General features: G+C 41.0%; 4 protein-coding genes and 1 long non-coding RNA gene across 7 annotated transcripts; 4 read left to right on the top strand and 1 right to left on the bottom strand.

Moving 5' to 3' along the window:
• The first annotated feature begins 170 nt into the window (after nt 1-170).
• agxtb (alanine--glyoxylate and serine--pyruvate aminotransferase b) lies at nt 171-5089 on the top strand. Of its 2 annotated transcripts, XM_046407321.1 has the most exons (12): nt 171-318; nt 1446-1747; nt 2223-2415; nt 2544-2608; nt 2720-2820; nt 2916-2986; nt 3084-3168; nt 3305-3403; nt 3625-3694; nt 3957-4052; nt 4314-4442; nt 4798-5089. In XM_046407321.1, exons 2-12 carry the CDS (start codon nt 1475-1477, stop codon nt 4903-4905), a joined length of 1290 nt encoding a protein of 429 aa, XP_046263277.1. In that variant the 5' UTR covers nt 171-318; nt 1446-1474; the 3' UTR covers nt 4906-5089. The 2 variants fall into 2 exon arrangements, with proteins under 2 accessions (XP_046263277.1, XP_046263276.1); XM_046407320.1 differs by lacking the exon at nt 171-318 and having other exon boundaries at nt 1399-1747.
• A 155-nt stretch (nt 5090-5244) lies between these two features.
• thap4 (THAP domain containing 4) lies at nt 5245-8845 on the top strand. The gene is made up of 5 exons (XM_046407326.1): nt 5245-5413; nt 6447-6600; nt 7492-7601; nt 8243-8346; nt 8473-8845. Exons 1-5 carry the CDS (start codon nt 5389-5391, stop codon nt 8587-8589), a joined length of 510 nt encoding a protein of 169 aa, XP_046263282.1. The 5' UTR covers nt 5245-5388; the 3' UTR covers nt 8590-8845.
• On the bottom strand, nt 8836-15742 carry bokb (BCL2 family apoptosis regulator BOK b). 2 transcript variants are annotated; one of them, XM_046407323.1, is made up of 6 exons: nt 15533-15742; nt 15244-15283; nt 14722-15063; nt 13778-13906; nt 10907-11070; nt 8836-9948 (listed from the first exon to the last, which is right to left on the bottom strand). In XM_046407323.1, exons 3-6 carry the CDS (start codon nt 14942-14944, stop codon nt 9823-9825), a joined length of 642 nt encoding a protein of 213 aa, XP_046263279.1. In that variant the 5' UTR covers nt 14945-15063; nt 15244-15283; nt 15533-15742; the 3' UTR covers nt 8836-9822. The 2 variants fall into 2 exon arrangements, with proteins under 2 accessions (XP_046263279.1, XP_046263281.1); XM_046407325.1 differs by lacking the exon at nt 15533-15742 and having other exon boundaries at nt 15244-15305.
• A 152-nt stretch (nt 15743-15894) lies between these two features.
• On the top strand, nt 15895-20162 carry LOC124068843. The gene is made up of 3 exons (XR_006844986.1): nt 15895-16162; nt 19604-19694; nt 20075-20162. It is a non-coding gene; the product is annotated as an uncharacterized LOC124068843 (long non-coding RNA).
• Nucleotides 20163-20180: 18 nt separating this feature from the next.
• elovl1a (ELOVL fatty acid elongase 1a) lies at nt 20181-24332 on the top strand. Its single transcript, XM_046407322.1, has 8 exons — nt 20181-20506; nt 21171-21263; nt 21443-21633; nt 21842-21922; nt 22058-22114; nt 22223-22328; nt 22712-22851; nt 22946-24332. Exons 2-8 carry the CDS (start codon nt 21203-21205, stop codon nt 23252-23254), a joined length of 945 nt encoding a protein of 314 aa, XP_046263278.1. The 5' UTR covers nt 20181-20506; nt 21171-21202; the 3' UTR covers nt 23255-24332.
• Nucleotides 24333-24707: the final 375 nt, after the last annotated feature.

Genomic DNA, 24707 nt, shown 5'->3' with positions numbered 1-24707 from the left:
TTTGGTTAACGGTATCACAGTGTTTTGCCCCCTTTTCTTCTGTCCACCCCCAGCTCCTCCTCCTGCTGCTCTGTTCAGGTAGATTTTGAGTGTTCAGTCCAGTGCAAAGGCCACTGAGAGGGAGTCACATTTATTTACCAGTGGTGTAATTATTGACCCAGCAAGACTCAGAGAGGGGCACCACTGGGAAAACAGCGTCTGCAATATGAGATTCAACTCGGTATGCTACATGAGGTCTTATTTAAAACAGTTGTGAGGTGTCAGTGCGATCTGGAGTGTAGGAACAAAAGAAGACAAAGAAGACAAAAGAAGACAAAGGTATAGGCTCTCCCCACTGGGGATGGACAGCTCTGCACACACACTAAATTCAATCTGGAGTGAAGCAATCTAATGAATAAAATGAGCAATAAAAGCTATAAAATTACGCTGTGAAAATTGCTTATGTTAAACACTGGATCCTTTCCATTTTACAAAACCACTGCTGCAGTCCTCTGTTTAGATGAACAACACTTTCCATGGATCAAATCAAATTTGAGATCCATTCTGATGTCCAGTTTGAACTGCCATCTGACTCAGCTGGACCTGTGTTTGCAGATTCAATCTGTCTTTCAAGACTTAGGTTTAATAATTTCCTATTCTACATTTCGCTGTCCTATGTGAAGTCATTGTGTGAAACTTTGTATTGCAACAAGCAAACATTTCATTTAACTGTGTATGTGTGGTGTGTTGGTGTGTAGGTGGGTGTGTGTTTGTGCCTGTCCCCCTTCCTCTTCTGAGAGAGCAGATTGGCTCTCTGAGAGGAGCCTCCTCTTTACAAACACAACGCTGCTGTATGACTGAAGGGGCAGATAGAAAAAACAAACCACCTCCAAACTAACCTGAACTGGTTCTAAGCTGCCATGAGCAAGTCCTCCTTTTTCCATAGGAGTTCAAGAGTCAAGTGCTCTGGGTCTAGAGCAGGACTGACAAAAAACTGTCCTAGTGGATCCAAACTACACACACTGATTATTCTTTGCACTGACAAGACTTTCTATAAATCCTGACAAGCATCCTAGTATTTATTAAAGATATTTGAAGTGTGGACCATGCGATGGTTGAATAATCAAATAATAATACCCGTGACCTGTATTGGATATTTCCGCATCCACTCTCATCAAAATGCAGAAAAATACACTGATAACCACCAACTCAGATGCTATTTGAGTATTTTCTCTTTTTGAAGTTTTTAAAAATTGAACCCTTGAACCGAAAACCTACAACATAACACACTTTGCTATTTACCACAAGTTTATGGGCCATTGTGTCCCTTATTGTCCTAAAGTCAAGGGCAGGGTGGCAAAAAGGGGAGGCTCACCGCCCCATGGCCAATAGGTCAAAGACCTGTTAGTTTAAAACCTTCATCAAAACCTCACTGTCACGTTCAGTCTCTGTCTCACTCGGTGCAGGCTTGCCAGGAAACAGGACAGCAGCCGTGATGCAGCGGGCTTTGTTCAGCCGGTGCGCGCTGCTCACCCAGCAGGCAGCAGCGGCCCTCGACACTCCGCTGGCCGCGAGGAGCGCGCCTCTGCTGCAGCGACTGGACCGCTCCATGTCCTCTGTCAGCATTCCGCCGCCGGCGTGCATGCTCCGGCCGCTGGAAGCTCCACTGCGCTACCTGTTCGGCCCAGGACCCTCAAACGTTCCTCCACGTATCTTAGCTGCAGGGTCCAAGCCGATAATTGGTCATCTGCATCCAGAAATGTATGAGGTAAACGCGCTGTTCGCAAGTCACACAGAGTCATTTAGCAACAGTTTGCAGGGTGATTCTGACTACTCTGAAGTGGAGACTAGTATTTTTACATTTTTTACATTTACATTTTACATTTTTACAGTTACATGTAAATGTCGTGTCTCTTGGCTACTCCTAAGTAAAATCTGCGGTGCTTGGAATGCTACCTTAAACTAGTTCAGGGTAGCTTTATTTCATTTTTAACTTTAACTCTAATATTCCTTTTGCTTGAATATTTTTGTCCTCCGCTGAAATGTTTTGGCAGACCAAATTCAACTGAAAAGTTTGCTGTTGCACATCAACTATTAATGTTAACATGTCAGTTTTCTATTATCTTCAATGGATCAAACATCAGTAGTTTGTGCGTAATTGTGGCTTGTGCCCACCTTCTGAAATTTGGAGCTGATAAACCAGGTTAAAGCGTTGTTTTCACGTTTTTATTGTGTGTTCTCAGATCATGAATGACATCAAACGAGGGATCCAGTACGCCTTTCAGACAGAGAACAACATGACTATATCTATGAGCGGCTCCGGGCACACAGCCATGGAGTGTGCAGTGTTCAATACGGTGGAGCCCGGAGAGAGTGTGCTCGTCGCCATAAACGGAATCTGGGGAGAGCGCGTAGCAGAAATTGCAGAAAGAATGGGTATGTCTTTACGCACAGTTTTACGCACGCACCCACTGATGCCAAAGAAGATAAACAATTACAATTAGGCTGAATGCGCATTTTATCACCATTCCATCTATCCATCTCTCACGTGTTTTAATCATTAGGTGCCAATGTACACAGAATGGTAAAAACACCTGGAGGATATTTCAGCAATAAGGAAATTGAACAGGTAGGCAAAACTTATGGCTTAATTATTTTACGGTAAAGAAATCACTAATCACTTTCACCGTCACTAACCAGAACACATATGTCATTAAACTCCATTTTCATCTTTCTGTAGGCCATAGAAAAACACAAACCTGTCCTGTTCTTCCTCACACACGGAGAGTCTTCTGCTGGCCTCTGTCACCCGGTAGATGGCATTGGAGACATCTGCAGGAAGTGAGCTTTAAATACACTACAAGACGCACGCAGTTTCGTGCAGTTACCAAATATAATGTCATATATGTCACCGCTTACTGTCATATCATCTGCAGACATAACTGCCTCTTCCTGGTTGACACAGTTGCATCTCTTGGTGCAGCACCGATTTTTATGGACAAACAAAGTAAGACAATTAGAAAGGATAAAATTTCAGAAACTAAAGAAGTTAGCATTACAGTGTGGCGGTGAGTTCTATAATCTGCCTATTGCTGCACTTCCAGATATTGACATCCTGTACAGTGGCTCTCAGAAGGCTCTGAATGCACCTCCTGGCACAGCACCTATCTCCTTTAATGACAGAGCATGGTGAGCAAGGACTCTGTTGCGTGTGCCTGCATGCATGCTTCCATATATGAGTCCTGAATTGTCACAAATGCGCAAAAAATGAGACCAAAAAGTGGCCGAAGCACACATCTCTTTGTCCCTCTGTTACACTTCACAGCCACAAGATGTTTAACAGGAAAACAAAACCAGTATCCTACCTCCTCGATATGACACATTTGTCCAACTACTGGGGTTGTGATGGCAAACCAGCCAGAGTGTAAGTGCATTATTATTATTATTATTATTCTCTTCATACCACCTTAACCTTTTTTTTAACTAAAAATGCACCTGGAGCAAACAATCAGAGTAAGACTTTTTTTTATTTAAATTTTAAAAACTAAGCATTTCACTGTGCTGCAGATGTTCACATCAGATTCTGACAACAATGTCTGTTACAAGAAAAATATCTTATTACATGTGCTCTTTCTCTGGTTTTAGATACCACCATACTGGTCCAGTGTCTGGATTCTTCGCCCTGAGAGAGAGCCTGGCAATTCTTGCAGAGAAGGTAAAGGGAACTGGATACATCAGGGAGTTTGATACACATTGAGATGGGGACTGTGTGCTCACTATGGTGTTATTATTTTTGTTGTTGTTGTGTTGTCTTTAATTATGCCAATCACTTTTAGTGGAACCAATAGGTCAGTTTCTTTGTTCAAACCACCTTTACACCTCAAGCGAGGAAGAAGCAGTGTTTTACTCACATAGCTCTCTGACAGGTCTCACCTAACATCTCCTTAGTAACTCCACTGATCTCTGTCTCCCTCTAGGGGCTGGAGGAGTCCTGGAGGAAACACAAGGAGGTGGCAGCCTACCTGTACAGAGGACTGGAAGACTTAGGTCTCAAGCTCTTCATCCCTGAACGGGTGAGATAGACATAAAACAAAACAACATGCGGGGTAACTAGTGTTTTGTGCATAAGGACAACAATGAGCTTGTCTGCAAGAAACAAAACTAGAGGGACAAATCACATTGAAAAAGAAAATAGACATGACACCAACCAATAATCAGTCTCACAGTCTGAAACCCTGTATACCTTAGACACAGCGCTGGGTTTGTTGCACTGCAAACTTCCTCACTGATGTTGCACTGTTGTGACCACAGTTATTTTGTGACATGTACTGCAGGACTTGAGGCTTCCCTCCGTCACCACCATTGCTATCCCCGAGGGCTATGACTGGAAGGCGTTGCTGGTATACATCATGAAACACCACCAGATGGAGATGACTGGAGGCCTGGGCCCCTCCATTGGCATGGTAAGTTGCTGCTGGTATTTCAACCTGAAGAAGAAGAAGTGTCAGAGAAGTGTATGCCATCTTGGTTATGGTTATCAACTGATCTTTGTGGTATAACCATCAGTCTGCAGCAGTGGATAATGATTTTAAAATATTTTTTTCGACAGCCCTGCATATAATAATGTGTCCATGAGAAATAAAAGCTACCTTCGTTCCCACTCTAACACTAATCAAACCAGACGTCCAGACCTGACCAATTTCAACAGTTACAACAAGAGCAATGTCCTCGGTCTGGCTTCTTTACGGCTCTCTGAATCACACGGCTGAGTCACCACAGGCTCTGATGTACTGTTCTTTCCACCTCTCTTTTCATTAGGTGATAAGGATCGGATTGATGGGATACAACTGCGAGAAGACTAATGCTGACCTGGTACTACATGCCTTGGCAGACGCTCTCAAGAACTGCAAAAAGAGCAAAGCTTAAGAGACCAGTGCATATATTTAGCAATTTTTACTGTGCTTGTGACTGTAAAGAGTATATAACACATTGGTCTTGTGCTTGCTTGTATAAGTAGGTTAGTTTTGAAATAAAGGAGCAGATACTGTCATATAGTCCATGCTGTGAGTGTACTTTAAGATGTCAGTAAAGTGTGATTTATTTTATCAAACGTTTCTCCTGCCTCAATGTGTGGTTACAGTAAGAAACTCATTTCAGAAATGGCTGCAAAATTATGTTAGCCCTACTTTTAATCACGGTATTGAACACATAAAATATTGAACACATAAAGACACATAGTGCCTGACGGTCTAAACTACATTTCCCAAGATTCCCTGCTATGACTATAAAGCTACGTCTCACTGGCTCAACACCATGCAGTGTAACTATTAATTTAGTGACATTTAATCTTGTACTTCGGCCCGATTTGTATGTGTATTCCTACTGGTTTGATTGCCTTTGAATTTAATAATGGCGTGCCCCGTGAATCACACAGGTAGGCTGATATTTATATTCACTTAAGAACAACAATGTCAACAGAACTGTTAATTTATTAGCTAACGTTTAACGTCACGGTGACATACTAACTCTGTTTAGGCTGGCTACATGAAAGTATCTAGTATCTGCTGGCTTAATAACGCACTGTAGTTTATCCAAATACAAATACAAAATGTGTCCTGAAGTATGACTACGGATCTCGCTTGCTTCCAGCTCAGCCTAAGATTAACAGTTTGGGATTCTGTAAAAAATTTGAATGCAGTGAATTTTCTTTTCGGCTAGCTATCTGTAAAAACGAAAGTAGCTAACATTAGCTTCCGTGGTAGTAAACAAATTGCAACTATCGCATATATTCAGTTTGTATGCTGCAACTTTTGCTTATCGAACAATGACTAATCAGTCTTTGTCATCGTCGATCAACATCGTTACAGAAGGGATGCTAGGATCATTTCGCCTTGTTTGAAAAGTCTCAGTTTTAATAAATGCGATAGAGATCAGCGACCTTCCCCTGTGCGAACTTTAATCGTCTTCTTCTGGTTCTTTCCAAATGTTGACTATAACGTAGCATTACTGCCACCTAGGGGGAGCTACGTTTGTCAGCTCCAGACTTTGTTGTGTCGACAAAGTAAAAGAAGCGCTAAGCCTCAGTTTTTTTGTTCTTTATCCTTGAAACGTAAGTTACTTGATGGTGATGCAGTGTTTGATTGATAACGATGATAATATTAATAACAGTACGTTTTAGAATACTCTCAGGAGAAAGTTAAAAATGGCATGTCTTAACATTTTGATTTGTTGGTTAGGTTTGTTTTTATTTCTTGTTTTTCTCTTAATCATAAACTGGTCTGTCATGGGGACATTCGCATTTCCTACAAATTATATGACATTACCTCTTCTTTGACAATAAATTCAAACTTCCTATGAATATAAAGTAATATCAGTGTATTTGTGTATACAAGTGGAGTACATATTGGATATTCTTTCTCTGTTTCAAAGATAATTTAGCATGAATTGTTTGTGTGCTTTACCATCAGTGGAGCTGAACCCAGTCCTCCTCCCTCTAGACTGGCTTCTGGGTACCTGGGAGTCAGATGAACCTGGGGAGGGCTGTTATCCTACTATAAAACCTTTCCGCTACACTGAAACACTACATTTCAGCCACGTGGGACAACCAGTCATCAACTTCATGTAGGTTATTATATAAAAGTTGACTTAAAACAGGTTTCAAGCCTGTTCACCCTCTAACCAAACCCAGTACCACTGATGGGTGTGGTTAGTTCAGTTCAATTTAATTTATTTATACAGCGCCAAATCACAATAAAAGTTGTCTCATGACACTTTCCAATTAGAGCAGGTTTAGACTAAGCGCTTTCATTAGATTTTTGGAACAGAGACACAGTGGCGAGGAAAAACTTGCTTGAACTGTTACACCTGTAACCACACCCAGCAGTGATGTCATGAGTCATGAGTACACCCATACGTCACAGCAGCAAGATGAGAACTCAAACCACAGCAGGTCAGCAAAAAGCAAGAGTATCTGAAAAGTTAATAGCAAAAAGTTTATTTTGTAACAATGTTTGATAATTTCTTTAAGAATGTGGATCCTTGCTTTGATATTTTCACCTGAGCTTCTCTCCTGTGGTTTAAGTGTCTGCGAAAGTGAGAAGAAGCAGGATTTTCCTTACTGTGAAGACTTGTGGTGTGTTTGTTGACGACTCTGCCATGAGATCTGAAATTCATTATAAACTGACTTTTTTACAAGACACAGTGGAAACAGTGAAAGCAGACCCAACAGTCCATCAGATAAATAATTGCAACACCATATCGGAATAACTTTGTGAAAGATGCTTGGTCTAGAAGGGAACAGTGTGAGTGTCTAGTATTTAGCTATATTACATTGACTCAATGTATTTACTCAACCCATACTCTAATATAACTGAACTAGATTTGCAGCATTGAATTAACTGGTGCAAGTTTGTCTTGGTGTGAAAGTAAAAAAACTGCTCCTGATTCCTGTTGTTTTGAAATCATGCTGCTGACAGACTTCAGCCGAGTCCTCACTGTTGTTGTGTTTGACAGGTTCAATGCCTTCCATGCAGAGACCAAGAAACCGCTGCACAGGGAGTGCGGCTTCATTCGAATGCAGCCTGGAACCAACAGAGTGGCATTTATCATAGCACAGAACTCAGGTAGTTACATTCACATCGCTGTGGTTGTTGTTAACAGGTTCCCACTTGTGTTTCTGCAATATGTAGAAATGATCATTCTAGATGTGCAAAGGTCGGGGATAAGAAGAAGCTTTGACTTGTATGTTGGGTTAATTTCCCGGTCAGTGTCTTTGTCTAAGGCACTGGCTTAGATCTGGACTTGGTCCCTGGGTGCCGCTGCTTCTCAGGGTTTAGTTAGATGCAGTGAACAAGACCGTAATGTACTGAGCAGATTGTACGGGACAGAAAAGATTCTTCTATTATTCTTCTATTATAGCTCAGTGTTCAAATTCAACGCTCTCAAACATTTTTCAAACAGTTTCAAACAGTTTCCTCTTGGCTGCCCAAAGTACATGATGATCTTCCCTGTTGACAAAAATAATACTCCGATTGTGCTTATTGTGTGCTGCCAGTTTAATCCTGATATTGCATTGCTGCCCTAAAGACAAGTCTGCAATATTTCATCTCCTCATTTGTGACAATGAAACTAAAAGAGAGATTTTGGTAGAGTTTTTATTTTTAAACTGCATTTTTTTGTTCTTATCATTTTAAAAGATACAACATATTTAGCCAAATGAAGACACGCTTCACATATTTTGAGTCCATTGCTTCTTTTTGTGCAGGTCTGGTGGAGATCGAGGAGGGAGAGCTGACAGCGCAGCAGATTAACCTGCAGAGCCAGGCTCTGGCCAGGATCTCATTCGCCAAGGAGCCACATGTACAGCAGGTGAACCTAAGTCTCTGATCACGCTTAATGCACTCATGCTCAATATTAATTCATTATTAATAAACACATTTTTTTTGCTCTTGCTTTTGTGACTAGTGACCTCACCTGCTCTTTTCCATCTTTCAGATTTCTAGAGTGTTTCAGCTGCGACCAGATGGGAGACTGGAGCAGACAGTTTCCATGGCAACAGACAACCAGGCACTGAAGCAGCATTTGCACATCACCTACCGTCGGTTATCTTGACCCAGCAGGCTGACAGGCTTGTTGTACACAGAAATACTTTGGTCAGGAAATCTAAATGTAGCTAAAATAAAAGCTTGATGTGTAATCACAGTTGTGTCAGATGATATAAACAGGTGTACAGCTATACAATGGTGTAATTCTGTAATGGTAAAGAAGTTATGGTGTCAAAATGTCATAATAAAGCTGTAAAGTGTCCAATCAGTGGGATAAAGTATCATAACATGATCAACATAATAAATACATGGGTGAAGATTTAGTTAAATTTATTATGGATTAAAAAAAATGTTCACACACACATTTATAAATTAACACTGTGAAGGTGACGCCCATCAAGCATACCACACAATCATCCTGAAGAGCTATGGTATTGGCAGTCTTTATACTGCAGCGGTTTCAGATTTTGGAAGTCTCAATCAAAATGTAAAAAAAAATAAAATCATAAATTAACTATTTACAAATTAAAAAGGAATTCAGTACCACTAAAACAGGTTGCATCTTTGGCCAAAAAGGGCAAAATGAGACCCAGCGTGTCGTGGTCTACAGTGTCCAAAAAAATCGCAGGAAAGTTTAATAAGTCACAACATGTCGGATCATATTTGTAAAGAGACACTGTTTGTGCTTTGGTACAGTACAACATCGTGAACCAAACCCATGACATGTAAGCAGCTGAAACCACCTGATATCAGTTTTAGTGCAAAGTGAAAGACATTTTCCAAACTGAAAAAAATTAACAAGACCCAGCCAGCTGAGCAACAATTTTCATTAAAGACGGGGCTTTCACCTTCATCACTCTTTCAGTTCTGGGACAAGCATCATAAGAAAGCATCAAACAGTTAACTTCGGGAGTGCAAACAGCCTCCCACTGCTCACATAAAATTGAACACCATCATACAGTTACATCACTGGAGAAGCCTGCACCGGCGTAAGCAGTGTGAAAATCTGTAGAAGAGGTGGAGTGACACAAAGTTGTTCTTTTGCCATTTATGCTCTTAAATATATCACTGTGACTACCCTCTGGGTGAAGGGTAATCACTCACAGATTTATCAGACAAACACAAATGTAATGCTGATGAAACACTTGTCGGTGGCCATTCAGCGACACACTGATATCTGCTGGCAGGCTCAGTCCCCATCAAGCGCGGCGACCATCTCCGCTCCATCATTTATTGACAAGTCTGAGATTTCTGTCTCATATATCCAACAATAACGATGACGATAACGACTCTCCGCTGCTCATGGTTCCTTCATGATGTAGACGTACATTGCAGTGAGGAAGTACTTCAGGGACTCGACGGCAGAGGAGAGCCAGTGGTTTTCAGGGGTGAGATCCTTCTTCACCACACATTTCGTGATCTCTGCCTGATAAAAGGAAAATGAGATTTTAAAATTCAGACCACAATGAAACGCATGCCTGTCAACCCTCTCATTTTTTCCCCAGGATGCTGCAGTATTTTACCCCTCTCTCACATTTTAATATTTAAAATTTCCCCCTAAATCTCACATATTTTTAACCTTTCTAACGACAAATATAAAAAAAATAAAATAAAAAAAGCTTGGTGGTAACGTTCACGGTAAGCATGACAGACTTATAGATAGACATAACTGCTGGGTCTATTTGATGTGTCTGTTTATCAACTGTAATTAAATTTCACCAAACAGACCAAGACATGAGGTCATTCTTTGCCTTCACTTCAATCACTGCCTTGCCGCCTATTTACTGAATTTATTTTGAGCAAACAAACATATCCCAAGCAGACAAATACCAATGCATTTATAAGATAAAAGTCTTACATGAGTCAAGCAAAACAAAACTTTGACTAGCCTCTTTTTTCTTGCTGTCTTCCCTCCAAGGGAGGGTCATGAAAACAAATATTACCACTGCAAATCTTTGCTTCAGATCAGCCAGTAGGAAGCTACAGGATGATTCTGAGTGAGTTACCATCAGATTTCATGTAATTCCTCTAACTTGGACGCTCAGAGCTTATGAAACCAAACCGAGCTCTGATCCATAAACAAGATAACAAGATGAATCAGTCACTTAGCCGCCGAAGAAGCGACAAAGACGACCAGAATGTTTGGAGCGTTTTTTCCCCTCCTTTTGCTTATTCAATCATCAACTTGTTTACTCAAAATGTCTCAAAAACTCAGTAATCATGCAGCAGTATTAGTCATATAGAAATCACAAATATCAGAAGTAATATTCATTTAGAAAATGGGAACATTTCAAAATGAATGTAACGATTTATCACAACACTGTTCATTGTATCATGTCCTTCAACAATCATTTGTATCAGCACGTACAACAGAGGTCGCTTACCCATCCTCCCCGTCTCTTCAGCCAAGGGACTAGGAATTTGCGGACGAACTGGCCTAGACTGTCCACCAAGATGTGAACGGTGGTTGGATGACCAAATCTGACACAATCCACCGCCAGGGCTCCAGCTACTGCATACATGGATACCACCTTACCCCACGTTATACCTGCAGCCAGAAAAACAGACGCCGCTGGGTTATGTGTCACGTCTTTAATTATGTGTGTGGATAGTTGTGCAAGCGCAGATGCTCATTATTAAATTGGCCATTTTTTCCCAATTTATTTTCAGAAAATGATCAATTTTCAAATTGATCATTCAAAACAGTTAGAGGAAATAATCAACAGATCAACCGATAATGAAAATAACCATCAGCTGCAGCCCAGTCTATGCTTAACACATTTGCACATCAGCAGAAATTTGGGACACCACAGCTTGGTTTGAGCCAGCCATGGTTCAATATACAACTTGGGCAAATATGACAAAACAACCCACTGAGAACAGACTTCAGTGAAACAGAATGTGTCAAACCACTTCTGAATGTTACCATATTATGGATTTATAATTGTGGAAGAAGGAAAACATAAGAGTTTAAGGTGACTAACTGAAAAAATAAAAATCACACTTTATTCAAAACTTGATCTTCAAGCCTCCGCAGTGACAGCGGTCGCTGGCCAGACTCGATAAACTCCCATATTTATCTCAGCATAAACACTCCTTTCCTGTTCTTGCGGCATTAACACCAAGCTTCTCTGTGGTTTCTATTTCCTCCAAGTCAGTTACATATTCTGTGACCTGACATGAAGTATGTGGGGCAGTCAGTGGACCTTGCACCGAAATAAGCTGTAAATACCAGCTTTAAGTCAACAAACCGGTGCATTTGTGTTAATGTAGCTGATAACATTACCACGCCAGTTGTAAATTAAAGAGGGTGAGACCGTGTTGCCTTTGCTGAGAGGTGGCTGAACTCGGATTTTGCACTCAGCACCCAGAAGCAATCGAGAGTCATAAAGCTGAACAAGGCCAACTATTTGTCTTTCTTTCAATTTAATCAATCCAGTCTCCTAATTAAGGACATCCGGCCATTTCTAGGTAATTTCCAGGGCAGCACGGATTGTTATAACGACTATCGGTGATGCAGTGAACGGGACCTAATGGTATTAGCCTCCTTAGGTCAGCTTACATTGTCATGACTGTTCCTCAGAGCTGACCCACAGAGTCTGACTGTGGCTATAAGGGGACAGAGCTCTGGGCAAGCTTAAATAAGATAACCGTCCATGGAAGCTGTCAGAGTACGTCACGTCTCACTCCCTACTGAGAAGCAAGCCAAGAATAGAGACAAGATTGTGAGGGATAAAGCTGGAGGAGAGGAAGGCGGAAAGAGAAAGAACAGGAGTGGGAGGCAGGCAAAGATAGATGGAGGAGAGACTGAAGGAGATCACAGCACAGATGGCCGCTACACCGCTTCCAAAAAAAGTACGTGGTCATGATATGTAGACTCACTGGACGTATCATTCCTTTGTGGCCTCTAGATTAGAAGCTAAATATGCAGCTATAAAACAAACTACGGACAGCAGGAAAAACAAACTTAGACGCACTTTTCTATTTATACCCAGGTTTCAACCAGTCCCAGAAGGCTAAGGGCAGCCTGGGTTCACCAAAATGTTATTCTTCAGGAGGAATCCCACGCCGTTTCCAAAAACTGCATACTCGTGACGTCAATACAAGCACAAGCTCTGGCAGAACACAGGCATGAAAATTACATTAAGTGAGGAGGTTTTTGATCTCTCCCTGGAAAAGTGCCAGTTTTTAGCTGAGCATCACATCGCGGTCAGATCATCTAATCTAACCCAAAGGCTCATACAGAAGACGGCCATCCTTGTTTGGATATTTCAAAATGTCAGTGCTGCTTTATGTGTGGTGTACAAAACCACACCTGTTGTCATGACAACTCAAAACAACCCCAAGAGCAGGCACAAACAAGTTCAAGTCAAGACACGCAGTCTAAAAGGTCTTTGCTAATCAAGACCCAGTTAGACTGGGAGAAGACTTGAGAAAGATTTAACAAGAAACCACTTAATGCCTATTGGGATAACTCATCAGATTTAAATGTGACATGTGCAAGAAATCATTTCTGAGGTAGTGCTCAAAGTTCGGTGAAGTAACTGTGGGTCTATTTTATTTTCTGCTATCTTCCAGTCCAGCAATGTGCTACATGCCTCACATCAGACCAACGACTAACGCCGGAAAACAACAGCAAGTCACAAATGCACACAACTTGGATTAGTTGAACCTTGGTCACTTTTCATCGGATCTTGCTTGTGTCAGACATTCGTCATCCATGGTAATAAAACCTCTCCCTCAGCCATGCTAGCAGCTCTGTGAGTGCTTTGAGATAAATGCATGCTAACATGCTCATGATGACCATGCTAGCATGCTGATGTTTTGCACGTTTAACTAGCTCACCATGTTAGCTTAGCTAACATGTCATCGGTTTTGCAGGTACAAAGCAAAGCGTGGACCTGTGATGGCATTTGGTGAAAGAGCTGGAGATCATTAAAGTGATTACAATTAATCCTGGAACAGACATGAACACCACTAATCCAGATTTCATCCGATTCAAGAGCAATTATGTGTTTCATTTGACCTATGAGTGATTCACACCCGCTCACTTTCATTGAGAGCACCTGTCAGCTCACAGACGCTGATGGACAATGCAGAGACACACCTGTTTAACCACACAAATTGCCTTCATCAGCAGTCTTCTCCTTTGGCTCAACTCTACATGTTTAGTTTTTCACCTTGGAGAACATACAGTCTGCTACATCATCATCACCATCATCATCCTCATCATGTTCAGCAACAGCCATGTGTACCTGTTGCGAAGATCTCCGTTGCTACACCGATGAAGGCATCCGACACCATGCTCTCCATGGCAACAGAAATGTTGAGCTGCCGCGCCACGTTCCTGTACAAGCTGGGCTGTATACACTCCAGCTCATCGCCTACGTGACAGAGGGAGAGCACAGGCCCAAAAATAAATAAATAAATAAGCAAAACAAAAAGGAAAGAGAAGCATCAAAATCTGTTAGGAAGATCACAGCTAATCTCTATGAGAGAGACAGAACCTAAAACACAGATTCAGTTTAAACCGCTTCTTTAAACGCTCAGGGTTCTCATATAATTCAATTTTAATTCAACTACTTATTCTGCTGTTGTACTGGAGAGCCGTCAGGATGTTAAAGTAAATCACATCCATCTCTGCTGGCATCTCTTAGAAAGAAGCGAGGCACTTTAGCTGCTGTCTTACACGAGTCAAATCCCAAACTCATCACAGCATGAAATATAAAGTATGTGGAAATAATTTTAAGAGTCAAGTCTAAGGAGTCATTCGGTCGGGTTTCTTGTATTTCAATTATCTGTTCCAGCAAGTGAAGACGTGACTAGTTTTTGGGTCAGATTTGGAACCAGCTGAGGATCCAAGATTTTAAAAAAACAAACAAACAAAAAAAAAACATTACTTAAGATTATGAGGTGTTGAAAATATTCAAAAAATATTTTTTTCAGTATTTTCTACTGCAGTCACAGACATGAACATGGCTAAGCACAAGACATAAGGCAGCTGTCACAAATGACAACTTTCACTACAAACAGAGACAAACAAAAATAAATAACAGGACAAACTGTAATGTGGCCACTTCATCTTACTTCAACTGTCCTGTCCTGAATATATGAGGTTCAAAGTACACAAGGACCTAATGATTATGTGCTCGAGTGTGTGGGTATTTGTTGCTGTAAGATGTCATTTTGTTTCTCTTACCAAGACACAGAAGAACCAGAGACACCTCGGTCAGCGCTGCATTCGAGGGAGTCAGGTTGAGCTCTGTTTTGGACCATCCCAGTCCATTCTGGTTGAGTCTGGACAATATGTAGTCTCTGCACAAGGCTTTAGACTGGGACACCAGCTCCTTATCGGTCAACGACCGGTCAAACACATCCAGGACCTCTGCAGCGAACACAGAGGACCGCCGCAGGACCTCCATGTCCTCCTGCAGGGAGATCTGGGTCAGAGAGTGTCTGACCTCTTTGGATCAGCTGTGTCTCAGTGTGTCCTCTCTTTATCCCAGAGGAACAAAGATGAACGGTGAAGACAATATGGCAGCTGTGGGGAAGAAAGACCCTGATTTAGAGGCAGCTATACATAACTGGTTAGCCTTAAAATAATTAATTCTATCAAACAGCGAGACACTCACAAACACACACACACACAAAACGACGCTTCAAACCAACACACACAGGTGTATTTAAGTATTTTAAGTGATCAAACATCTTTACCACTTACTTTAAGGACTGTGGATATGCTGCATACAGACATCCAGAATCTACAAATGAGCAGAAACTTACATAAGAATATGATGGAGGCGTTATTGTTGAGTCACATGGAGGAGTAGTCAAGATAGTCCTTCTTGGATTATGCAACACCAAGCTGATACCGCAAAATGACAAGAGAAATAATTTTGCTGCCAAGACAGCCACAACTTCAGCGTGTTTTCATATTAAAAATGCATCAAGTATCCGTCAGAGAGGATGTTATTTAAAAGATTTTACTGACAATTGCCCGCAACGCTTACCTTCAACGTTGTGTCCACATTGAGACGCTCCTCCCGATGACAAAAGAGACAGAAAAAGTGACAAGAAAACAGCTGCTCTCCTTACAATAGAAACGGTTTCAGATCATTAAGAAACAACTGAGCGAATTTCGGTCTCAGGTGTCACCTCCGACAGAGCTCATGGTCTGCTCGGTCCACTTGTATGCTCGGAAAGCACCAACTGCGCCGAGTTAGATGCCGCCTACCTGTTGGTCCACCTTCCCATTGGCGAGCGACAGGCGCGTTGGTTTTACAGTAAGGAAAGGCCCGGAGGAGGAGTTTGACTCCCGCCTCTCAGACACTAAGCAAGACAGAGCTCACTAAGGCGCGTAGAGGGAGACAAATCCACTGCATCTCTTTTCATTCACAAGTCTGGGCACATTAACCTGACATAACAATCTGAAAAGAGTCAGTTTTCATATTGGTGTATTTTTATCTTTTGTTAATTCGTTTGAGCCTATTCGTTTTATTAATTCAGAAAAGCTTTACTTTAGAGGGTCAAACATTTCATACTTGACACATTTGCACACGATGAGTAATTCCAATGGGGTTTCCCAGACCAGGTGACCAGGTGTATTACTCTGCAGCTGATCTCCTGCACAGGTTTATGACGTAAGTGTTCCCTGCCGAAGCCAAAAGTGTCGCACTTCTAATCCCGTTCAGAGCAGATAAATATAGGTGTCCTACTCTGCACCGGGACTCTTTATTTATCACCGAGTTTATTGAGTTTTATGCAAGAAACTTATTGCTAAATGTTTTCATTGTATCAAAATACAATAAAGCATCACCCGAACGCAACACAGATGTTATTTTAAAGGAAGAAAACAACGTGAGCCAGATGAGAGAGGCTGTTATGAACAGTGGCAGACCCAGCTGTGTGAAGGGCAGAAAAGAGTGCTTGGTTGGTGGGGTGGTGCTGGTGGTGGTTTAAAATTAAAAAACTGCATCATTATGGCTAAGATTTAGAGTATAACTGAAAGATAAAAAAAAACTATTAACTATCTCATAATCTAGAGAGAAGTAAACTTGCTAGACTTGATATCATTGTGCATGTTACATATGTAGGCTTGTCGAGAACTGAAAATTGCTCTGTAAAAGGTGTCCGTGTAAAGGCCTAATGTTTGTAAGCCTACTGTATGTAAGAGTGGATGCACAGCAGTGCCTTGTTGGGGTCGGGGGTGGGGTGGGGGAGGCGTTCAGCAGCAAAGGTGTGGTCATGTTTGTGTGATTTATTCCCTAAATCCACCAGAACAATGCACAAAAACTGTAGGACAGCACGACCAGATGCTGTTCTTCAATGAACACTAGACGACCCTGCAGGATTAAGGCCACTGCCCAGAGAGTCGGGGGTTAATTAGGATTCTGTAGAGTAAATGAACTTGCATTTTGGCTGCTTATTGAATTGTAGGAAGGCTGCATGTACAGTACAGCCAAACTCACAGGGATACATCAGTTTAAACTTGCCAGCAGGTACTCACTCCAGGTATCAGTTATCAGTTACCTTCCTTCTATCTCACATGTGTGTGTGTGTGTGTGTGAATGTGTGTGATATTACCGCAGCCTTTGAAACTTATACAATAAGCAGAGTCAAACCAATCTCAGTTATTATGCTCTGTTAAATTATTTTATTTTTAATATTTTTTGCATTACCCAGTTAGGCTGGCTGTTGAGCCCTTTAGTTGTAGTTAACAGTTTGGCCTTTGGGTGTCGCTGTTACTCCCTCTCTGTTAAGGTCAACTTCGGTGATATAATTTCTTCAAGACTGAACCCAGATTCATCCGTGCATTCATCATATATTGCCCATCGGCAGCCAACACATTAATTTTCAAAGTAGTGTAGATAATTAATACATTCACTTTTTTTCATAGACTGATCCTTTTAATCAGCATTACAAAGATAGCATTCAGATCGTCAACAGAGACACAAATTAATTTTAAGTTGTGATGCTGTTTGTCATTTGTTTGTCAACATCTTTAACAGTGTCTCCTCAAACTTGTATGGCATAGAAACTGCTACAGGATGAAACTGAAAACAGATATATACATAGGTCTGATCATTAGACACTGAGGTTAAACCCAATTTCTGTTTTTTTTTTTTTTGGGGGGGGGGGGGTCATTAATTAGTTACTGGGGCCTGTACTTGTCAATATTTCACCGTATAATTTACAAACTAATGTAACTGTAAGCTTCTTTACATCCAGAATGAATGAATTTTAAAAGTGTTTAAATGAATGAAACTCAAAACAGTCATGTCGCTTTAAAAAAAAAATTGTGTCCTGTTTTGTTTTTCTTGTTTATCTTATCTTACTTATTCCAGTAATTAGCATGTTAGTGGGTGAGTTTCTGCAGAAAAGTGTGGCTTTTTCGCCCCTATTTTTGAGTCAGTGATGATTTGTGCAAACAAGAAACTTTCAAAAGTGAACAGTGAACAGGGAAAGTTTCAAATATGAACAGACTTTGTGGTCAGCTCCAGAGTGTATAACAAGTGTCAGAAAGGGAATAATTGTTTTACATGCTTTTGCTCATATATGTTGTCAAGAATTAAATGAAGTACAACCAGCTTGTAAACTATGACACTATATGATGAAACACAATACTTGTGTCACCACACACCACTGCTAACCGCACAAGGAATCTAGTTCTGTCTCATTACAGTGAAGAGTGATGGAGGACCAAATTCCAAAAACGTCAGTGTCACGAAGATAAAAAACAAAAAGCGAATTTATTAGCTTTGCTTACTCATGTGTTTGGCAGCCTTAAATTTCGTAAACCCCCACACTGAGAAAGGTATGTCGACATTCACCTCCATTATTTAATTTTCACTTGTTAAGCTCGGCCTGTCACATCCAAAGGCATCTAACTGGTCTAATTCTTTACAATTGACTAACTGAGGACGATTGGTGTGTCTCGAGGCTGCTGTCCATTCTGTGGTTATGCTGCCAGGCAGGGAGCTATGAGCTACGGACAATGTTATGTTGTTTAGTTGCTTGTGTGATAAATTATGTGATTGGGAAAAAAAATAGACTTAAGTGTATGTTAAACTGTCACAAGACCGAGAAGGAGAGGGGTTGTGTTGTGGTGTGTAATAGTACGGCAGCTATGAAAAACAGCTGACTGAGCGCTTAGAGACAATTACGGAAGCCCTCACATTCAGTCTGGGCCAAAAACATGGCAACAGTGTGCACAACTCTGGCACATTTATTTATGCTTTGTGCTTCTCTACACATTTGGACTAACAGTGGGAATATTTGGTCTCGGATATCCGGGCTTTATTCAGCCACTTAAGGAAGGGCTTAAATGGTTGGCAGATCCATGGCTGCATTTTTGCACGAGATCAGTGCAGCTTTTCCTTTGCAGATCCACTTGTGTACGCAACTCACCCTCCCTCTTTAGAGATCATTGAGTGAAACTTAATTGCTGTATATGTTAATGAGTTCAGTTTCTCCTCCATTTAAGTTTTTGGTGACCCAAGGCAAGTGAGACTGAGCCACGCCTTCAAGTGGCCTTTCGGTAGCCACGGGTCAAGTTGCTTGATAGTGGCTGCCCACTGCTCCTGTGTGTGTTTCACTGCATGTTATTTGCTGGGTGTTGCATGTGTGTTCAACTAAGGATGGGTTAAAGAAGACAGAGGACAAATTCAGTGTGTGTATGTAAAAATATATATACTGCCAATAAAGTGGTTCTTAATTCTGATTCTTCTTCTTGTAGGCCCTTTTCTGAAAAATGTACTGCAGAGAATATGAATGAAAGTCTGCACTGCACGACCTGCGAGCACCAAATACAATCACTCTTGTTTTTCTTGTCCACAGAATGTATTTGGTCCCAAAGTGTCTAATGGAAGGATTGCATTTAACTATTAACCTGTAGGATACTGTGCATTAATCATACCTTTGAAGTGTTTAATGTCTTTGGTTTTCATGCCTGCACTTCATCAGAGAGCCACCATGTGCAGAACTGTCAAACAATATGTAAACAGTCTTGATTCCTGTCTCCTTCCTCCTCTCTCTCTTTCTCTCTCTCTCTCTCTCTTGTGCACTAATTCCTTTCATTCCAGGCAAGCTCTTAGCCTAAAGTAGATGTGGAGGAGTAAAACTTCTTGATTCATCCAGGCCTCACACCCACCGTTGCTGGTGCCTGGGGAACAGGTAAAACCAGAGGCGCAGGAGAGCTTGTCATTGACTGGAGCCCAGCCTCTGTGCCACACCACAGGGTGGGATGGGCAACACAAAATGTGACGTTTGTCATGGTATGATGTCTGATTTTACCTTTGGCCTAAATCGCATTTCACTGACATTTTTGAAACAAAGTAAAATGGTCAAATCTTTTTCTTTTTTATCCACTGGCACAAGAATCATCTTTACTTTTTATCACAAGTTATGAATTTTTAATCTTTAACTTTTTTTTTCTAATAGTTTCATATCAGTTTAATAATTTTTTCCTCAACAATGGAGCCGGTCGCCCCTGGGTAGTGGTTTCTTTAACCAAAGCCTGTAACTCTCTGACCTCATCCCCTTCTCCACCACAGATGAGACAGTCCAATCACAAACAGGCCAAGTGAGGACTGGAAGGTGGAGCTTAGCACTGAAACAGGGTGTGGTTCTGAAACTAGCAAGGTTTGTAGTAGTGCCTTGAGGTTTAAATTGAGTTGAATCATCCCAGTCCCATACTTATCGCAGCTGGCTTCTCTCCTCATCTCCATCTTGCTTCCTCTCTCAATCTTCCCATTTGTTCCTTTCAGTTCTTGTTGGATATCACATAGAAGTCCCAGAGATCTGAGGACAGCTGGAGGCTACCACGCACAGCAGAGCTTTGCATGAGTCTGGTTTTCACTTGATTCCTCTTTCTCTGGTGTTGCTGGTCTGTTGGATCCTCTGGACTAAGTGCTGCTGCCTGACCCTGGCTGTGCAGCTGCTTTCCCCACAAATAGGAGTGTGTGCTGAGGATTTGCTCTCAGCAGGTGAGTCACTTAAAACAGCCGGTGTTTTTCAGGGATATGAGACCATTGTCACTTGTGCTGCTCCTGGAAAAATTGGCTTATTAATTGATATGTGTTGGCTGATAGATTTCATGGTACAGTAATTTCTCAGCATTAGGACAACAAAACATTCATTTTTCTGCTTCAAATGAGGTATGTTCTCTTGTTTGTTCTGTAGTTGTACTCCCTGGAAATCCCTGATGAGCATGTATCATTGTATCTCAGGTGATTGGCTCAACTGGCTTACATGGGCCAAGTTCTTTGCCTCACCTGTTTGACTTGCTCTGTTAGTCAGCAAGAGAGTATTTCATTGTATTTAGACTGACAGCAGAATATGTTGACAGTCCTTCATAAAATACTCTTAGAATTATTTTCAAGTTTTTCCTTCTTTCTGAATGAAGCTTTTTGAATCATTTTTAGCCTCCATGCTACACTTTGGCTCTTAGTATAGATTTCTCAGTGTATTTTATTTTTTTTAAGGTTATACACAAGGGCACTCAGGGGTGTTTGATGAGCCTGTGCAGCTGTCTCCTGTTTGTTCAGTCAGTGGTGTGGCAGGTGGACAGGTTGCTTTTCACCTCACTGCCCAACCAGACTCACTTTTGGCTCTGCTTTTTCTCCTGACCTTCGACTCTTATTGTTTCAGGGGTTTAATAAGACAAGACACAAGCAGTCACCATGCTGCAAGAAGCCGTATCAAACATTTTAAAATTCCACAGTTATCTACAGTCAAGAACTGGTAAGTAGCTTTGGCATAGATTTACACTTGTTATTTATGAAAATATGAATGAATTACCATATCACATAAATGTGTATCAACTGCATTGACAGTTAACCCTCCAAGAAATAATGTGTGTGTGTGTGTGTCCATTAATAACAGCCAGAGACAATGAGAGGTGTGTGTTTTTGTTCTCCCAGATGCTCGAGTCAGAGACTACCCACTGATGCAGAGTCCTGTACAGATGACCTCCATCCTGCTGGCCTATGCCTGCTTCTCGGTGTACATTGGACCTCGCCTGATGGCAAATCGCAAGCCCTTCCATCTCAACACGGCCATGATTGTCTACAATATCAGCATGGTTTTATTGAACGCCTACATAGTATATGAGGTGAACAAAGTGACTGACAATTGATATGTATGTGTATGCGTAGTAAATCATGACTATTTTTTTAAATGCTGAAAATGTTGAAATATTGAATCAAAGCATTACTAATTAGAAAAAGAGGTATTTGCTGACTGGTATCCCAATTTCTGCGGAATCTAGATGTGTGAGAAATGTAAATAACAGCTGCTGATGTGTTTTTTTAAACTGCTAGTTCATGATGTCTGGATGGGCCACCACCTTTACGTGGAGATGTGACCTTATTGACACCTCAAATAGCCCGCAGGCTCTTCGGGTAAGTCAGTAATTTGTTCACCATTTGCCTCGGAGTAGAGGAGCTCTCACTCTCATTCACATTACTCAACCTGATGGCTTTGGATGATTGCCAGCAGTCAGATATTTGACAGTCCTCCTCTCCTCCCTCCCTCAGATGATTCAAGCGGCTTGGCTGTTTTATTTTTCGAAATACATCGAACTCCTCGACACAGTAAGGACGTCTTCTTCTCTCACATTTTTTTTCCATTTTCTAGTGACTTTTTAATTGTCGAACTGTCTTTTCTGTGTGTTAACTTAAGTTTGGTCTACTTTATTCGAGGTATTCTTTGTGCTGAGGAAGAAACAAAACCAAATCACATTTCTCCACGTATTCCATCACTCCTTCATGCCCTGGACGTGGTGGTGGGGCATCACTTTGACTCCTGGTAAGCAAATAACTTACTATAATATCTGTGTAAAATGCTTTACACACAACTTTTGACATTTTGCATTCAAAGAAAAAAAGGAAAACAAAAGAAAAGAGAAAACCTGCATGGTGCCCTTTTACTTGCAATAAACTTTTATTAACGTTTTGGTAATAAGACCATCCAAATATTGTATCTCTGGTAAAAGTTTATCTCAAGTAGAAGGACCCACAGATGTTTCCTCCTGTCCACCTGTCCGCAAGAAACGGAAGGTGTGCATGAGCCTTTACAGCCAAGATTTGAATGCATCCAAAGAAATGAAAATGCCAAAAACAACAAATTGGCTGCAGGGACAGAAACATGTCTAACGAAACAATCCTGCATTTCTGTTTTTTCATCTCAAGCTGGAGGAATGGGCTCCTTCCATGCCATGGTTAATGCGACTGTCCACGTTATCATGTACTTCTACTATGGACTCTCAGCTGCTGGACCTCGCTTCCAGAAATTCCTGTGGTGGAAGAAGTACATGACTGCCATTCAGCTTGTATGTGCCCCCCTTTGTTTGAAAAGCACTTATGGCTTATTTGATTTTTACGATGCATCTGCTTAACAATCTGTCCTTTACTGTTGTTTTCCAGACGCAGTTTGTTCTGGTATCCATTCACATCAGCCAGTACTACTTCATGGATAAGTGTGAATACCAGGTTCCCCTTTGGATCCACCTCATTTGGATGTATGGCGTCTTCTTCTTCCTCCTCTTCTCCAACTTTTGGTTACAGGCTTACATAAAGGGCAAGCGGCTCCCTGTCACCGATGACAAGCCAAAACAGAACGGCTCGACCAGTGAGCCTGTCAGGGTGGTGGCCAATGGGAAACACGTGGAGAATGGGAACGTGCACCACTACACCAACGGCAAAGTCTTCCTGGGCAAAGTAAAAGAAATCTAACTCTGTGACTGTGAAAATGAGAAGGAGGCTCCGTAGACCTTGAGTATGTCATTCATCGTTCATATCTAGGGGCATATTGGAACGGCACAGATTTCAATATGCTGCTCTTAAACTAATCATTTCTGTTTAACCTCTCTTGTGCACACTTGTTGGGATATGAATGGCATGTTGCGTTTTGCCAGTGATCTCTACTCGCCACATTGTGTTTGTTGGTTCGTTGTGAAAACTATTAACTGTGATGAACACTGTATGAAGATATTTGGTGCTCATTTTCTCACTGATAGTATTTTTCAACTCAGGCTTGACCCACACTACCAACTGTTTAGCTGGCATGACTTTGTTGCTTGGGAGTATCGCACAGTTTCCACTGAAGGCTAGCACATCCAAATAACTGCTAAAGTTAAAGTTTCACTGTAAATGTCAAATATTTAGGTTTATTTTCTGTGTTTAATTTATCGTTTGAAATAAAACAAGTTATAGATTAAGGTCTGTGTCATTTGGAAAGCAGTTATGGTGTGCACTTTGTAAGAAACACACCACACCTTAATTTTTCAATTTTAAGAACTGTGGAAAAGACGTTTTATACTGTATATTACAGAACTGATGCATTTTGCATTTTTTGCAATTTAGGTAGTGACCTTTACACTACTATTCGTTCGTTTTATCCCATTCTGACTTTTGCAACACTGTATAATCAGTTCCCTTAGCACACTGTGCATGATATGATAGAAAGTGCTTTCTATTAAATAAATTTTAAAGTATTTTGAATTTAAAAGCATGCTCTAAACAGCTGTCTCTGAGCATCACTGCAGAATGTTTTGATTGATAAACCCACCAGTGTTTGTACGCTTGCTGTTGATAACATATGTGAACCGACGGCAGATGAAGGATGATCTAATTTCGAGGCAGTACTAGCTTTTTAAAAATCAAATCTGATATTTGCCACCAAAAAACTACATGAGAACAGATGTCTGTCTTTATCCAGGAGCTGTTTATGTTACAATTACCCCTCACAGTGTTCAATAGATTAACCTGTTTGTGATTTAAACAAAAATAAAAACACTGTAAATGTTTTTTACATTTGTTTTCAAGTGTTTTGTCTAAAAGGATTAATACAATTGATATTTTAAACGTTTCTACACCATGTGGGTTCAAAGACTCTAATAGAGGCATTTTATTAGAACATTTTATCCTCTTACTGCCAGAAACACATTGGCAAAATAAGCTACTGTCATTGCTGTTCAGCAGAGTTCGTGGTTTCAATTCATAGTGATTTCTGTTCCAACAGAACAGCAAATGATTTCACCGATTAAGTCACCCCAAGGTTTGATGGTGGGTTAAAAAGTGAAGTCACATTATATACGGGACTGGCAAAAACCGGCATGAGGCGGTGCGTTAGTGAACAAGTGGTTGTGTTTACCAGATAAACAATAACCCTGTTTCTGGCATCAAC

This window comes from Scatophagus argus, chromosome 13 (assembly GCF_020382885.2).
Source record: "Scatophagus argus isolate fScaArg1 chromosome 13, fScaArg1.pri, whole genome shotgun sequence".
In the NCBI taxonomy this organism is placed as follows: Eukaryota; Metazoa; Chordata; class Actinopteri; family Scatophagidae; genus Scatophagus; species Scatophagus argus.
The sequence above is the reverse complement of the archived record's forward strand: the minus strand, read 5'-3'. Positions and strand labels throughout refer to the sequence as shown.

What these genes read in the sequence shown, in the direction of transcription:
- bokb (XM_046407323.1), bottom strand. Translation starts at nt 14,944, where the DNA reads ATGGAGGTCCTGCGGCGGTCCTCTGTGTTCGCTGCAGAGGTCCTGGAT. An exon ending in TCTGGTTCTTCTGTGTCTTG is followed by an intron (nt 13,907 to 14,721) that starts GTAAGAGAAACA and finishes TCTGTCACGTAG; the next exon opens with GCGATGAGCTGGAGTGTATA. An exon ending in AACGGAGATCTTCGCAACAG is followed by an intron (nt 11,071 to 13,777) that starts GTACACATGGCT and finishes TTCTGGCTGCAG; the next exon opens with GTATAACGTGGGGTAAGGTG.
- elovl1a (XM_046407322.1), top strand. Translation starts at nt 21,203, where the DNA reads ATGCTGCAAGAAGCCGTATCAAACATTTTAAAATTCCACAGTTATCTA. An exon ending in TTATCTACAGTCAAGAACTG is followed by an intron (nt 21,264 to 21,442) that starts GTAAGTAGCTTT and finishes TTGTTCTCCCAG; the next exon opens with ATGCTCGAGTCAGAGACTAC. An exon ending in ACGCCTACATAGTATATGAG is followed by an intron (nt 21,634 to 21,841) that starts GTGAACAAAGTG and finishes TTAAACTGCTAG; the next exon opens with TTCATGATGTCTGGATGGGC.
- agxtb (XM_046407321.1), top strand. Translation starts at nt 1,475, where the DNA reads ATGCAGCGGGCTTTGTTCAGCCGGTGCGCGCTGCTCACCCAGCAGGCA. An exon ending in ATTGGAGACATCTGCAGGAA is followed by an intron (nt 2,821 to 2,915) that starts GTGAGCTTTAAA and finishes TATCATCTGCAG; the next exon opens with ACATAACTGCCTCTTCCTGG. An exon ending in TGGGCCCCTCCATTGGCATG is followed by an intron (nt 4,443 to 4,797) that starts GTAAGTTGCTGC and finishes TCTTTTCATTAG; the next exon opens with GTGATAAGGATCGGATTGAT.
- thap4 (XM_046407326.1), top strand. Translation starts at nt 5,389, where the DNA reads ATGGCGTGCCCCGTGAATCACACAG. An exon ending in GTGCCCCGTGAATCACACAG is followed by an intron (nt 5,414 to 6,446) that starts GTAGGCTGATAT and finishes CTTTACCATCAG; the next exon opens with TGGAGCTGAACCCAGTCCTC. An exon ending in CAACCAGTCATCAACTTCAT is followed by an intron (nt 6,601 to 7,491) that starts GTAGGTTATTAT and finishes TGTGTTTGACAG; the next exon opens with GTTCAATGCCTTCCATGCAG.